At 32.7% G+C, this 17651-nt stretch overlaps 1 protein-coding gene across 1 annotated transcript in view; it reads left to right on the top strand.

Moving 5' to 3' along the window:
- LOC124360006 (elongation of very long chain fatty acids protein AAEL008004-like) overlaps window positions 1–17651 on the top strand; it is an 80371-nt gene that overhangs the window by 56331 nt on the left and 6389 nt on the right. The window contains exons 4-5 of the mRNA XM_046813236.1: window positions 15262–15342; window positions 16615–16671. Of these exons, the coding sequence (XP_046669192.1) occupies window positions 15262–15342; window positions 16615–16671 (138 nt within the window). The remainder of the gene's footprint in view (window positions 1–15261; window positions 15343–16614; window positions 16672–17651) is intronic.

Below are 17651 nucleotides of genomic sequence, written 5' to 3'. Positions count from 1 at the left end.
TGTTGCTTTGGATGTACTGATTTCTTTCTCTTGTAATATTTCTCTCTATACTCAGGGATATTAGGAGGTTTATTTTAAAACGGGTGAAGGAGTTTTGGATTGTATATGGATACTTTTGGTTTAATGTTTGAACACAAAATATAAATAAATGGGCGAGTTATGCCGGTTAGACAAATAATAGTATAGGACAGTATGATATAACCACTAAGATGATATCCGTTAGACAAATTGGCCTGCATGAGCCACAAAGACACATTTCCGCGAATTCGTAGCAGCAAAAGTGCATAGGAAATATGTTTTTATGGCCGTTTCGTCGTAATCAACATTATTTCAAGGTTATCAACTTGCATGGTTACAACATACCGTATGGTCCAGCTAAAGAGAATCATTTTTATTAGAAAAAATATTTGGGGTACTTTGTTATGTCAAGAAGGAAGTATGCTATTCAGGATTAGGACTATAAGACTGTATTTTCAAGAGGCCGTGTAAATAAATCATATTCTAATAATGAATCAGTATCGTCAGCCATGAAAGGCTAAGATTTATTAATTAGTGCACAAACTTTGTTAGTACTGCGATATAAACGTTGGAGACTCCATTTCTCCGTCTTCTTTAATTCACATACTCAGGATGATCTACTGCTAGATGGTTTATAAATGTCGTAGCTTAACTCGTCCGGCCGTTATTTGAATGGTCACGAGGACACACACATGCTAACTACGAGTAACTGGAGAGATTTTGTTCACACCCCGCCATTTATATTGGCACCAACTATTTACTAACGTAACTAAATATGGCCTACCCGATTCCTGTATACTCCATTTCAGGAAAAGTTCAAAAACTAACAAAATGTGCGATTAATCAAAAACAAATATTTACCAACATTTTTATTGAAATACATTTTTTATATGTTTTGTTTGTAATTAATTTACCTTGTAATGAACTCTAAGCCATGGGTTGTCTTTATTTTTAACATCAAAGAAGTTCACATTTCGACCACAAAAAGGCAATTAAATCCTTTAAATTAAACTAAGTGCAATCTTTTAATTCGAAACTGTAGTGGTAAATCTTTGCAGAACTCAGTTTTATGAGACAATTCTTTAATTTTATTTTACTGTACTATGGTGGAATACATTATAGGGTCATAAAACATTCAAACTGTAAAGCCGTATGTTGAAATGTGTTTTTTTATTTATGGATTTCAAATATCTTGTTGGGGTCTTTTTACGAGGTAGGTGATTAAAATGGCACTGTGAAAGGCATTGAGTAATAAGCCATTATTGTTACTATACTTTAATATGAGGCTTTAAACTACTACCTCCAGGCATGTCTCGCATAAATGGTCTTGGATCTCCTATTGTTTGGGTAAACATAAAGATCTAGCTTACTGACAAGGTGGACTAAGAGAATTGTGATAATATTCAATAATATCAATCAGGGAAAAGTCTTAAAGGCATCCTTTAGTAATATCGTGTTATGTAAAGTAACGCTGCTGCCACTGAGATACGAGGTAGAAGTTGAGGAGGCGTCTCAGATCCAAATCATTATGGTTTTAAGGCAGTTCCTCGTTCATAATAAAATTATATCCTTCAGATAATAATGCGGCTCCACTCCATTGTCGGACCGCTCGACAGAGAGCAGCATTGAGCAACTGTGGCGTAAACCGCTTGCGATACTGTCCGGCCCCCGTCGTGCTCTACATGCCCACTTAATTGTGTCTCTCATTATCACCCCAACTTCATCTTTAATGGATAAGTAATGTTTATCCGCATTGTATAACTGTGATGAGTCCAGGAAATACAAATACAAATACACCTTGAGATACCTGGAGGAATTTATAAAAAAACAGTAGGGGTTTTCTTTTATTAGCTTTAACAACAACAACGTTATTATAAACAACAATATTATTGAACTGGATATCAAATAGGAAAACTAGTTTAAAATATATTAAAACTGTGTAAAAAAATGGGATTTAATTTAGTATTATTGGATGAACGTTACCGAAGCATGCGTGGGTCTGGAAAAATATAATTTCTATCTTTCTGTCTCTCCGCACAATATCTCAAAAGCAAACTGACTTTTAGATTTTAAATTCTGCATGAAACTTCATTTATATATTAGCAACACTGAGTTCGATGATGATGCATGTCAATCCATGGGATTTGGCTGAGTTTTAGCAAATATTTTTACATTGGTGTTATTAATAACTGTGATGGTAACAAGGAAATAGCAAATTAAAATTAATTTGTAAACAAGCTAAGTACAAGCATATGAGATTTTAATAAGTGACATATTAACACATAGTGTGTATTTATTATTCATAGGTCAAAATAATAGAGTGAAAGTCAATTTTAAAACTCGATGACAATATTTGACTTTAGCCCACTCTTGTGTTCTATTAGCTTCCGTATCACACTGGAACTTTCATTATTTAAACATTGCTATGAGACCTAACTAAATGAGCAAAAATGTGAATGTATCATGTGGCAAGATACCTCAATAAAGATCATCTGCAGGCTTAAAACTTTGTTTGAAGCTTCATTTGTACATAGACAAGAATGATTTATATATTGGTGCATGTACAACCATGGAATTTAGCTGAGCGTCATGGAAGTACTTAGTAGGCTGAGACAATATCTTTTCTATTTGCCGGGGGAGGGGGGGGGGTGTAAAAATGTATTTTTTGTATAATGTATGTATATTTATCTGACCGTAGGACATCTTGAAATTATGTATGCAACCATAGCAAAGCCTGTACTCTTTCGTATTATACAAAAAAAGGTATAATTAAATACATACTATAGAATGTATTAAACATTTTTTTATCAAACAGTACTGACGCAATACAAACAGTTTGTTTGAAAAGGTACGCCAGATCACATTTCATGTAGATAACAGGCTTTGCTGATGTTGCATGTAAAGTTTCAAGTCCTTAGGTTATTACATTCTCGAGATATCTTGTGGATAAACAGACAGACAATCATACAGAAAAGAAACGTATACCTACCTCCAACACACAACACTGAAATTTTGCTAGTATACAATCTATAGTTTGAGCGATCCGGAATATAATATTAGAATCAGACATCGTTGGTCTAACCTCCCAGATGAATGGCCTTCTGTAAGACGCATAAATGCTGCTGAGATACGAGTGTGACCTTGAGGAGAGGGTAGGTGTGGAAGGACGCTGCCAGTGGGAACCTTGCTGAGGTGACCGGCCTTCCCAGTGACCTCAGCGCCTCCCGGTAAGGCGTCTGTTTTCTGGACGCAGCTTCCGCAATTGTCGCGTCGATCCTTTAATTTGTCATGCTCCAAAGCTTCAACGGACCGGAGTGCTCTGGTAAATCTCCTAATAATTGTGTTCGTCCAATCTGCAGCTCTTAGCGGGAAATGACGTTAACTTTCGTAACAATTTTCGTGATTCTTGAATTATTTTCTACTTCCTTACGCCTTTAACTTTTAGTAAAATTGCCTTAAATTTTACACCAAAGGAAAATGTGTTTTCCAAAAATAAATATTTGCCCTCCTGTATAGATGTAAGATCGTTAAAAATATATCGTATAAAGAAGAGGATATTATCAAGTACCCAAACCCCTTTGAGTTGTTCTAGTAAAGTGTATAGTTTATTAATATTTAGTCGGTGAAGCTAAAAATCCCGAGCATTGTTCTCAATAAACAACAACGTATTCGGATGCGAAATAAACATATTTTTAAATTATACATCTCTCACGAATCTACGGTTATAAATAAGGGCGTAAGTGTATAAAGTCGTTCTTAAGGGTTAAGGCGATGTACAGGGGAATTTTAACCATCGCAAAGCTCGTTTTTATTTTCTGTAGATAATTATCATGCGAGAAAAATAATTTTCTGTTTCATTCTTTTCTCACATATTTATTTAAGCTAATATGATAACCGGCAATCTAGATTTCTGTATTTATATTTTACGCGTTTTACGTTTTCTGAGCCTTATGTACTTGGCACTTTAATAAATAAAACATACTTGTACAATAGTGTCCAGCAAGAAACCAACGTGTTTGGAGAAACCATGCGTTGAAGTCTCTTCATATAAATTTTACATACTGTTGGCCGATTTAAAATTAAAAAATCATACACCAAGATGTGTGAGGAAACAAACTTAAGTAGAATCTTGACCCTTTTAGTGACCAATCTAATAGCGAGGTAATGTTTCATCATGTCGTGGTTGCCATGTAAATATAGAAACAAGTGTGTAATAGATAAACCGATGACATAACGCAGCGTGCACTCGCAATAGCCATCAACTACAGGCGATGTTTTCGTCACCGCACATTCTCCCTGCATTCAGACGCTATTGCATATAAATTTCCAGATTGGATAACGGACTCTCATCTGGAAATGCTATTCTGATTGCAGGGAAATTCTGTTGTGTGTTAATCTGAATCATCCACGTGTTGTTTATCCATAAGATGAAAATAAGTCAAAACAGTTTCGTTTGTGAGTTTACTTCATTTCATCTTCATATAATAGAAAATATAAACTAAATTCGATAACTAAAAATTCGTGTATAGGATAAAAGTATAGATCAGAAGCATTGTGATAATAACACTTAATCACATCGGAATATAGCTGATTCTGGTAATGAGAAAGTGAACATGATAATTTTATCGTATTGTTCTTGATGTCTAATTTTAAGTTAATAGTTATTAGTTCAAACAAGTACGTTGTTACAGTACACACATTCAACGTTGCTTTTTTGTGTAACACCAGGAAATATAACTTGCAAAAATGAAACCATAAAATAAACAATCAAGAAAGGATATGTTTAGGGTATAACGCAGACATTAAAAAGTATTAAACACGTGTGGTACTATTCAAGTCAGTTATTCTAGTAACGATTAATATTGGATCATAATTACTTTATTAATTACTACGGTAAATACAGTATATTATTTACCAAATATACTAATTTACTTTATGCAATTGTTAAATGACAGTAAACCATATCACACAAAAAATACTGTATGTCACTACGATTTTTAAATTGTTTTTAACTTAGGAAGTATCTTTTGAAGTTTATTTTTAAATAATAAACATAAAAATTGTTTCAAACGCAAATTTTAAAACAATATACTTTTAAAACTGATTAGGATCGCCATAGTGAACTACTAAATCAATTGCAATAAATAAGTTTTATAAATCTTTCCGTTTCATGGTTTGTAATGTCCTTCGCTTAGGCTTTGACGCGAGGTCTTATAAGTTTTGAGTTTGATTGTGTAGACATATTGCATTACAAGCTGACTCCACAAATTCAGAAGAAAAAATACGCATAAAAGCATTTACGATCGATGGCAATGTCCAAACACAGCTGTTATTAATTGAAGCCGCATGAATATTTGGTTATCGGGTGATTTTGCAGGACACCAAGAGGACATCGTCTATGCGCCAGCGGCTAAACTACAAATCATACAATGGCACTCATTTAATGGTCTCTTGGAAAGGATATGGTGATTAATCATGACTAGAGGACAGGAGTAATTACATATTTCCAGAGTAACCTTGAGGCAAGTGTTAACGACCGCAGTGCGCAGCTCCTGGTGCCATGCTGGTGCTGTACTTCCCCACAACTTCACAATGATCCTCAGTCATCAACCAGAGCCAAGCACTCGTGACTCTCGACTCCAGATACTTCTGGGAAACTGAACATTAGAATGACAGAAGTGACTCAGTCGCACCTCTGTCCTTTGTTTAGTCAAAATTGCTGGTGACGAATTCTTAATTGGTACCGTAAAATTATCACACTTGACGTCAAACTTCAATTCGTCGGAAACTCCGAGAGGTTTAGATGACATAACTCTTGCGAAATAGTCTCACGGAGTGGTAGCTCGTCATTTCGGGGGGAAATTCGTATAAGAATGAGCCATTAACTATGGAAAATTCACCGATAGCATTTCATAACTCATACAAAGTTTTATGGAGGAGGGCGCAAAATTTTCGAACCTAAGGACCCAAAAAAGGAAATTCGCTACTGACTGTTGCAGAAAATCTGACTGATCAAAATTAGATAAGGGATCGTTCAGTTTTAATAAGCGAATTCCTGTAATGTAATGTATTGTACTTATTGACGAACTCCCACTGGAAAAAATTGATAATTCGGACGTCCTCATAGCAAGACCCAATATCGGGAAGAATTTAATGTCGACCGATAACTAGCGTCCAGAGTACGTTTTCAGTGTTTTGTTTAACTTTGTGTAACTTTCACTCTACAAGCCGAATTAGAATCTAATTTTCTTAAGTTAGCGCAATCCTCTTTTTCTTCACAATATTAAATGATTAGTCTGTCACTAAACTGTCTGATACTAATGTCTCCCTCCGGCCATCAGACGAAGGTGCTGCCCGCACTATTAGTGACGATCAAAAACACCTTTCGAAATAGTGCATACTACGTAACAGAATAAAATTCTAGATGATACGGTCACAAATGATCACAAGAGCTTTCAAATACTATAAAAATATTTTCACAGATGTATTCTATAGGTAAACTTTAAACGCTCAAGACTCGACTGACCAGCTGCAAATTCATCCGTTATCTTTATAGCGATAAGACATTAATAGTTCTACTCATAACATCGTAAAACCGATTCTCTGTAATATTAACTAGAATTATTGATGATTGTTTTATATTGTTATTTGTCTATAGAAAACGTTTAAGGGCATAAAGGGGAATTTTGTATAAAAGAGTGCTTGTTTAAAGCCACAAAAGATGTCAGGTGTGACAACTTCAATTATCCTTCAGTTTATTGTGTATTATGTCTAGTAACTCAAATCTCATAATCTGCAGAACCAGTTACAATAAAACATATTAATAGATCAACAATTTTCAATCAGTGATCATTTAGAAATGGTTTGCTCTTGTAGTTTTTCAACCTTATGATGTTTAAAAATGTAAATTTTAAAATCTTTTATACTACAGAAAAAGTTACATTTTACCTCGCAACAGACCTTAAAGGTATGATACCTAACATGAATGCTAGGTACTTCAGTGCTGACAACTTCAAATTCAATTAAATGGCGTACATTATTACATGCATGTTACCTATACTTGCTCACTATTTTACTCTCCAAACTCAAGACTAACACACAGGTCTGATCTTGTACACATGGTGTAAATCTGTACATCCAATGATTTGGAAATGATACCGGAGATGGATATATTTTATCTCATAAATGCTTACTATTCCAAAAATGAGCGGCTTGTGGCGCTCTCACAATTCTGAGGAAGTATATGTGCAGTGTCGCGGTAACAGCTAGAGGCCTTTGCTTGGTCTTAATAGTGTATCAGCTCTGTGCACAATATCATACAAAAATTGTAACTTCTCATAAAATTTTAGTAAAGACATTTAAATAAATAAATAAACTACTTAAAAAATTATAGCACCGTAAGTGCGTCTAACAGTTGTAACATGTCGAAATCGTGTTACAACACTGAACCAGGAATCCGCCAAGTAATTACCAATATTAAGAGCGATAATCGAGATATTAGTTTCATCATCGAGCTGTTCTCATAGTTTATTACAAAGATTATATAACCCGTAGGATCATCAGTAGCTTACCACACTCCGTTAGATATGATATTGGAAGTGAGCCTTACCTTCCACAAATATTTTGAAACAGTTGAATATGAGTCAATGTAAATTAGAAAAAAAACTGGTTCAGAAGCAGAATAAAACTTGGAGTTTAAAATTTTAAAATGTAAATCCACTTAAATTTGAAAACAACAATGTTACTAATAATTGAATTGAAAGACAAATATTTATATAATTCTTTTAAAATTCACGTAAACCAATGTAGTACAGGACCTTTAATATAATTTTTACAAAAAAGAATTTTAATTGAAGAATTTACATTGTACAAGTACAACTAACGTTTCATCATAAATGCCAAATAATAAAAATAAAATTGTTCTATACATTATGGAATGTTCAAACCAAAAGGAAGTTTTAAGTTTAATATAAGTTGATGAGCATTTTCGCACCTTTTCAAATTAAATCTATTAATATTTTCGTTAAAGTGTAATGCTATATTATTAATACCTTGGTGTTTTCAGTTAAGAATGTATAACGGTTGATAAACGTAATGTTCCTATTACGAATATAGGCCTACTCTTATTTATTCTAAACAACTTTAGAGCGCTGCCATTTTGAAACCTGGTGAATGAGTAAGGATCTTAAGAGTTAAAAAGGTTTACATATTTACTATTATTATAGTTAACATTTGTATTATTGTACGTTTTATATTATACATAGTAATTCTTTATCATATGTATTATTAATCAATAATTTTACCCCAACATCTCAACATTAGCGGTTAGTGATGTAAAATCCATTGGGTGGGCGGATACAACACATCAGTTAAGCAACGAAAATATAAGCAATAATAAGCAAGATAAGCAACCTTCCTGTGGAATGGTGCATGCACTTCCTCATATCAGGATTAGGCTGAGCGGTAGCGACTTAGGGGGGTATTTCGGAAACGAATTGAGCTATAATAGACAAGTCACCGCTCACTATGAATATACTTCTATCGATATTAATTAAATTTATGAAAATTATAAAACATGCAACAAAATTCCTGAGAACTTAAATAATAGAATATTGCTTTATGCTATGATTTTGTATATATCATGTATCATATATTTTTGTATATATACATTAAATTGTATAAATGGCAGTTGCCTTATTTAATTTCAATAAACATTGAATCGCAAAAAGTACTTGCTCCGCCGGGAGTCGAACCCGGATCTCTCACTTGCCGGGTGAATGTGCTGCCATTACACCACAGAGCGCCTACTTTTTTCCGATTTAATTATTTTGTATTTGGCCGTATCTGTCACATATGCGTTTAAATAAGCAAACTTATATATATATATATATATATATATATATATATATATATATATATATATATATCAATATATGTATTCTCTTCGTGTGGAAATAAAAAAAACCAAATATTGGTAAACTCTTTTTATGAATTTTCGTATGTCAGCATACTTCTTCAGATAACAAAAAGTGTATAAATATTTACAAAATCAAATAATTAAACTAACTAAATAGAAACAAGAAAAAGAAATTAAATAGAATAATAAACAGGGGAAAATACCTCACAGCTGATGTTTCGTCATAAACACCAAAGAGTAAAAAATTTTGAAATTAACGAATGTTCAAACCTAAAGGAAATTTTGACCTTAAAACAAGTTGGTGAGCAGTTTCGCTCCTTCTCAAATTAAACCTATTTAAATTTTCGATGGCATGCAATGGAACATTATTGATGCCTTTTAGTTTGTAACAGTTTTCAATTTTGTCCTGATTATGTTCCCTGGAATGTACAGCGAGGGGCTTGTCATCTCCATGAACAATACTGTAACGGTGACCTGTCATTCTGATACGGAGAGGGTTAGAGGTTTGGCCAATATATTGTTTCTTACAAAAATTACAATTTAGCTGATTATATTACTTGAATTACAATCAATTGTTCTTTTAATTGGATACGTTTTATTGGTTATGTTACTACTAAAATTTTGACTATAGGACATAATTTTTATATATAATGTGAGTGTGTGTGTGTGTTTTTTTTATGTTTCAAAATCTCTGTATAAAACTAATGACGCTTTTGTAGTTTGTTAACCAGCCTTTGATCTCCACTTTGCACGATGTGATGTCTACGAGGAACAAATATGGATGAGTTACTTTTATGATTTTACTAATGTTTAATCTCCTTTTTAGTTTCAAACAGAGCTGAATAATCAATTATTTACGATAAACAATTCCTTACTTGTATACCACATCGCCGATTCTAGCATTTAGGAGCATTCTAATTATTTACATCGAGTCAAAACTTAAATATTCATATAATAACCTATAACCACACTTTGCTGGATTAATTTTAATTCGTTTTAAAAATAAGACGCTTAGCCTATTGTAAGCAATTTCGGTCATTAGTTTATTAGGTAGTTCAATTCATTATTGTAATGCACGCAAGAGTGTTCTACAATAAATCGAATTGATACTGATGTGAAGAAATCTCAATCTGCTGATAGTATCAAGTCTTCTTAATTTTACCATAAATCTGATCCATTAAACATTCTGTTACATGTCCAGGTAAACAAGTCATCAAGGTGGCGTATTGCAGTTTCTGAATTTCCAAATTTGAGCGACCATCTTGTTGAAGACAACTTTCACTCCATGGAGTATACTTGAAAGCTATATTGTCACTGAAATGAGAAAATTCAGTCGAAGGCTTAAATAAACACGTACATCAATAATCCTTTTTATCATTGATTTGTACTAACGTAATAATATATTCATGGGATAAGATAGTTTATTTTCGAGCAAACAAAAAAAATAACAATTTACGGAATCATCAGAAAATACCTACTTGGACTTAATATACTTGGAGATTTTCTGGTTGTAATGCTTAGCTGCAATGATCTACCATTGTACCAATCTACAACATTGATATAAGAGCAGTCCAAATTTGATAGTAACAGTCATAAATGATTATCCATAGTTATAATTTTTATTTAACATCAATGTTTGTCGGTTAATGGTTTTAAAGTTATTAGTGTTATTCTAAATAAACAATGGCTCATAAGTACACACCACTTTAACTGTGGTGTTATGTCAGTCAGTACAGTCCGAACGAAAAATAACGAAAAATTGGTTCTTGATATTGTTTTAGGGAAATCTGTTTATTTGTTTGTATCATTATTAGTAAAAGATGGTACTTATTGTAAGTTTGGAATTTTCTTATAAGTTATTTAGTACTAAAATCGGTTAAAGTTAAAATGGTAAAACATTTTTCACTGTTCTCATTCTTCTCTTGACAATACTATAATATACTGTATAATAAAACATAACATTTATAAATTATAGTATTTCTAAATCTAAATTCCATGAGAAAAAATTATGTGCTACAATGTATATATTAAACCGGTTTAGTTTTTTATGAATTGTTTAAAAAAAGGCAACGTGCACTAAGCCGGATTTGATCTAAGAGATATAGCAAGCAGTGCTAGGATTACAATGCAATCAATAATTGTGTCTTTTATATATAAGTAAATAAAAACTAATAATATATGTATGTATATAAATTATTTATAATCTGACAAACCACTCCGTTGAAGATACCTGTACATATATTTTTCGAACCATTTAGGATTTTCTAGGATTAAACAATGGAAATTTTAGTTAAAATCGAGTGACGTAGTCTTTATTCCAGCTGGAGGTCGAGAATAGTCTGAAGCGAAATTGTGTCCAGGTCTGTATCACTTGAGTGCCTGAGTGTGATCTTAGCAAACTTGCGAAGCTTGTATAAGTCATGATCTCCATCATTAGAGCGGTCTAGCAGAGAATTGCTTATACTCAGAATGATCCTTAGTCTCAACTGTGGAGACCAAACCTAAATGATTAGTCCTCTGCATTCTAATGTGGATTAGGAGTTCTTTGGTTGCTATTGGTTACTGGACTGTTAATTAATTAAACTTGCTGAGAAATACAGTTCAAGTTTTAACTGGTAACAAGGCTAGAACAAACTTCCAAATTTAAACAAGAGTAAATTAACCTTGTTTGCATTAACATCAATAATACTTTTCCAGTAAAAATAAATTTTAAAAATATATACGAAATATTTCTTTAGGTTGATGTATGGTTAATTTGTTGATTGGGTTTTATAGTTTTATTTTAAAATTATTTTGTTTTGAATGCTGTTTTACGAATTAACATGCATTCTCCATTCTTTATATTACTTTCATACTTTCTACGTTGTTGTTCTGGCATCACAAATACTTCAGTACTTGGTTAAAAGTTAGTTTTGTATGGGAGGTTTTTTTTAAGGTGACAAGAAGGTTTTTTGGACATTTGGCATGGTCCAACTAACGCCAATACACCAACAGACTTTACCAACACATATACTGACTTCTTGTATCAATGGTCAATAGCAAATCTCTGGAACATATCGATAACTTCTCGGCTTAGTAAGTAAAGGCTGATAGACACATTAAATACTACAAAAAAGAATTGATCAATTATATCTTGCGTTTCGTTCAAATCTTATTTTCTTGAATTTCCTCTAATAATCATTTATGTGCAAAACCATCGCGCTTACAAGGAACGCCTTCGGTGTAGTGTGATAGGCAATCGAGATACACCTTCTTTTCAATAACAAACGCGAGTACTGCATCAACGTAATAAAAATGGCCTACAGTCCCAACAATTTATTATAAAAAGATTTAAGATGTTATAATCTGAATTGACTGAGGTCAGTATCGGATGTGTGTATTTATTAAAGTAAAAATTAACATTCTGTCTGAAAATGTATAATTTAGAATATTTGTACTGGAATAGTCATTATTTTATAATACACATCACCTGTTATGGAATATAATATTACAGTGTTTATACAATATGATGAATATATCTGATATTTAAATTTTTCATGCGACGCTGAATACTATCTTAAAGCGTTTCTAGACTGAAAACATATAGCTTCATAAAACTAAGTTTTTTAACGTTCTTTAGACAGTTCGTGTTTTGTTCGCTTATTTAAATAAATACTGTATTAATACTATTGTTTTAAAGTTCTTTGTGCCTTACTTAATTAGTAGATTCTATAACCGTAATATCGCAATTTCTTTAAAAATATTAAAATGGACTGTTTAAGTAATTTTATCAAAAAATAATGATTCTATACTTACTAAATATATTTTTAAAGAGATTTTTTTAGATTGCTAGAATTTAAGTTTTCGTCCTAATGTCTTATCTCACATTACAGTATAACAAACATTTGTATATTTTATGAATTCTAAATTGAGGCCTGGCCCGCCCCTAAAAATAAAAAAGGTTATCAATTCCATCGGAAATTAGTTTTAAAGTGCTTTGAGGTTATGCACGTTTTGCTTGTCAATAAACATGTAAAAATGTTCAAGGCATTTCAGGATTTCACGCAGTCAAAGCCCTGAAAATACTAAATTTAAAAACTTTTTAAATTTCCTGTCAAGAGCCAGAGATACAATTTACAATTACTATATAGAATTACTTGGCAATAGTACAATGAGGAGCTCATTAATGAGTCTTAAATAAATTCTCGTTTTTAGACAAACCGAAAATACACAGTAAACCCATTGAAAACATGTAAATTACTGTGCGTTATTTTAAATCAGCTCCTAATAATGACAAGTAATCTGTAAATACAGACAAAAACTAGCACCGTGGAGAACACATGTTGAAATCAAGAGAGGAATGGAAGGTTTCAACAATCCGAGAAGAAAGGTTATACTGCAAACGGTTATCGTTATGTGGATATGATTTAGTAATATAAACCGTGTAAGTAAATCGCCTTGGTAGGCGATTTGTAGGTTGAGAATTAGCAAATTACTAAAATTGTTGAGACACTGTCACTGAAATTGGCTGTCTCTAAATAGGACAATGTTGAAACTGTTGTTAGTTTTAATTTGTTATCTAATCAGGGAGTATGTAACTTATACTAACCAAAGCGGGAAAATAAACTACAATAAAATTCACGGTTTTTTTTGTAATTCACGATCAATAGCTGCGTAATCTAGTCTTAGAGCGCGGAATCCTTGGAGAGGTTCGGTCTCACATTTCGCCTGTTTAGGGAATCACGATCACGATTCTCTGAGGCATCTGTATGGCATCCTTACTAATGCTAACTGGTACAATGCGTCCATTTTCCAAAGCAAGTAAAGATGAATACTTCGTTCTCATTCCAATCGGAAACTCGAAAAGGTTAAGATGTGTCACCACCGAAGGTATCAACATACCTGGTAAAAAATCTCCCATTATCACCTTTTTTCTGGATCTTTCCACCGGTTTTGGTATCAAAATAAAATATGAAAATCTTAATTTGGAAACGTCTCGTTCTCGCTCCATATCCACTTATTTTCGCATACATTTATAGTGTAGATTATTTTGCATTTAAACAATATTATCCTAGATTAGGGAGTTACATATTTCAACAATTTTAAGTTGAAGGATCAGATATTTTTAGTCTGGTACACGACAATTTGATGTCATTATGATTTCTAGCTGCACGGGAAAAATGCACGATGACCTTAAAACACTACCTCTGTTGTTGCCTGAGTTTACGCGAGAAAACAGTACACTAGGCATTAGCGGCACCTCGTATTTAACCTATTATATTATTGAGTCCTTTCAAAACCACTGTAAACATTTGCGTTAATGGTAAAACAACAAAAAATAAGATTATTTTCTGATCTATTACTGAATCACTGTGCAACACTCTTGAGTACTTTAGTGATACAAATTATTTGAATTGCTATGTTACAAAGGCAACGGAATTATGCTAGTGAAGATAAAGTCATTCAATGTCTCGAATGGTAACGTACTTTATATTTTGTTAACTATTAATGTACTACGGTTTATTAATTGATGAATAAGTTATTCCATCTTCTTTTCCTGGCAGAAAACACGGAATTGGGACTATCCTTTTCTTTGACGTCACCAACTAAAATACGAGTGCTAGTCCTTTTTTAATGGTTCTTGTGTTGAAAACACCAATTTAATTGGTTCAAAACCACCCGACCTGTTCGTGAAGTACAGTGGACAGTTGAGATCGTCCCTGCCAGAGAACAAGGTGCGCCGTCACCGTCTCAATATCAGGTATAAACTGACGGCCCGAGGCGAGGCTAGGTGGATTGTGTCATGTCAGAGTCGGATACCGGTCCTTAGTCTACACGCCACTTAACATTTACTTTCGTTCGCTTCCTTGTTTTGCCATATTGAGGCCGGTGACCCACATGCTCGCTGCGCAGTGCGCTGTGGAGCGGCGAGGCGCGCAAGTCGTGTCATGCGGGGGCCTCGTTCGTGTCAATGTACCATTTTCATGTGATCCCTCGTCCGATATTAAAATACAACTTTAAAGATAACACTAGTTTAAGCACGTTATGCACCCTACCAGCAATTCGTAAGATCACTGTTATTGCACCCCTGGTTCTGGAAATATATACACTGTAACTCCATTCCTCGGGGATAAAATCCCAGGAGTTGGTTATATACAGACTGGAATAATAGGCTATGCACATAGCTAAAGGGAGTGTAATACCAAGACTTTTCATGACCAAGACTTTGAAAGAAGACTTAATCAAATCCAATTTTAACGAGATAACTACCTTTATTGTAACACACTTCCTCTTTGACAGTTCTGTTTGCCTTTAACAAAAATTAACGTAATACTGCCATGTTGTAGCACCTGATGAGCGGATGGCTGCTGGAGTACAGCTACAAGTGTCAACCTGTTGACTATTCACACAATCCTTCGGCTCTTAGGGTAAATATTTTATTTCTTCATATGTATATTATTCACTAAATAAATAATTTTAAACATTTATAAAAAATAACAGCACATTTTACAAAAATATTGTTGTTACATTGATTAAATTTTAAAATATGTTTGCGTAAGACTTGAATTTCTCATTTAATTCGTATATATTGGCATCATTATAAATAACATTTAAATTTTATAAAGGCATTAAATGGTTTATTTAGTATTGTTTAATTAGTTTTGAAAGTCAGAGAAACAACAGAATTATGAATATTGTTGAAGAATTTTTTCCCACTTCCTTAGTTTTTAGGTTAAAGTTATGACATTGTTCATGGTAATTATTTAATAACATTTTGCCATATACAAATCCCTAAACAAGCAGTTGCTTTATTGTGGTTGGAAATCTTATAAGCTCCTGATGAAAAGACAATTCTAAGTATAGATGCAAAAAACCAAGGAACAATGTACATAGTTGTAATTTATAATAATAGGTTTTATCAAAAAATGTTTAAGTATTAATGATCCAGGAGGTTAAAGCCAATTTAGGACATACAAGTACACAGTCTAATATTTGTGTGACAGTGACACAAGAATTTACTCCGAGGAAGAATTTTGTCAACCAGCACACGACTAATTTTGGTAGGGGTTAAAATGGAAGAGTAGCAAATAAATATTTCAAGCATACTAAACAAAACATTTTTCATATAATAATTTTTTACCTTAAAAACAAAACTGGTGTATGTAAATAATAGTTAAATAATCATTAACCAACAAAATAAAGAGACTAAAAGTGACCTTAAAGCCTCCATTTTCTGACACTTCATCTTGTTGGAATTACTCTTAGTTGTTATTTCGGAGTCAATGGTTAGTTTTACTGTAAGTGTGTGAAGCTAAAAGTATATCTTGTACAAAATCACTTAGTATTTTATCACTCTTTTGCTACCCTCTTATTTTGATCACCACTAAAACTTGTGGAAGTGACGGTTGATTTCCGTCAGAGAAAATTCCTTTATCAATTTAATTTAAAATTTAGATTTTTATCATACAATGCAAATAAAACAACACCTCATGCAATAAAAATAATTTTATTTCATTATGACAAGACTAATGAAAAAGACATTTCTTAGATACTTCCACAATAAATTTATTAAAAATAGCGCTTTCGCCGGTTAAGGCATCATCAGTTTTTCTGCGAAAGCGCTATTTTTAATAAATTTATTGTGGAAGTATCTAAGAAATGTCTTTTCCATTAAAAGACTAATGAGTCAAATGTTACAGATGGCAAGCCTATGTTGGTGGTATTACATCTCAAAACTGACAGAGTTTGTGGACACGGTAAGTGAAGGAAGGGGCTGCAGAGGTGTCATCATTCATTATTATTCACCGATCATCATCTTCTCATTTGCATCAAGATTTACATCATGCACACTCCATTTCTGTCCTCTTCACACACATTCTCTCTTTTAGTACTCATCATATTACTAATTCCTTTTTAAATGCTATTAAGACAAATTTGTGAACATCTCATTGATGTTTTATCATTTGAATCTATCTTGTAGAGGATAACTAAAAAAAAATATGGGAATTACCCACAGATACATAATAAAAACCAATACCTTTACCTGTATTCTTGAAGAAAATACTGATTAACATTAGTAATTAAGTTTTATTCATACCTAAATATTATTCTTATAAATTACAAATCCATGTAGTTGCAAACCTGCTTGTATCCCAGTATGTTGTAGTAATCAATTGAGGAACTTCATTGTAAAACAATAATGATGACCCATTCCATTTCATCTCCAATACAAAACACATGTTAAACAGCTATCCATAGTCTTTGGTAACCAGAGACTCGAAGTTACATTAAATAAATATAAATTATAAATTATTTTTGAATAAAAACAAAGTAAATATTTGAGATTCATTATTTTGTTATAGTTAACTATTTCAGAACAAATAACATTACCCTATGTTTAATTTTGCTTACAAGGATGTGTCAATGTACACTGAACAATGGTAAGTAAAATCATAAATTAATTTTTATTAGTGCTATAGTAGTACAGTGGAGTCCCGCTAATCCGAACACGTGTAATCCGAACGTCGGTTAATCCGAACAGGTCCAGGAGGAATTAATTATAACGATAATGAACAGTTATAGGAACTAATTACTTAAAAAATGAAAATGGGTGCATCATTTCGTACATAAACAAAGAAAACTTTAATTAAATAGACATACAGTATTTTATTAAGACAAATTGTGTACGGTACAGTACAAAAATAATGAAGTTAAATACAGTACCAAATTGAAACTT

This window comes from Homalodisca vitripennis, chromosome 1, assembly GCF_021130785.1.
Source record: "Homalodisca vitripennis isolate AUS2020 chromosome 1, UT_GWSS_2.1, whole genome shotgun sequence".
In the NCBI taxonomy this organism is placed as follows: Eukaryota; Metazoa; Arthropoda; class Insecta; order Hemiptera; family Cicadellidae; genus Homalodisca; species Homalodisca vitripennis.
Note: the sequence above shows the minus strand (reverse complement) of the source record. Positions and strands in the feature narration are given on the sequence as shown.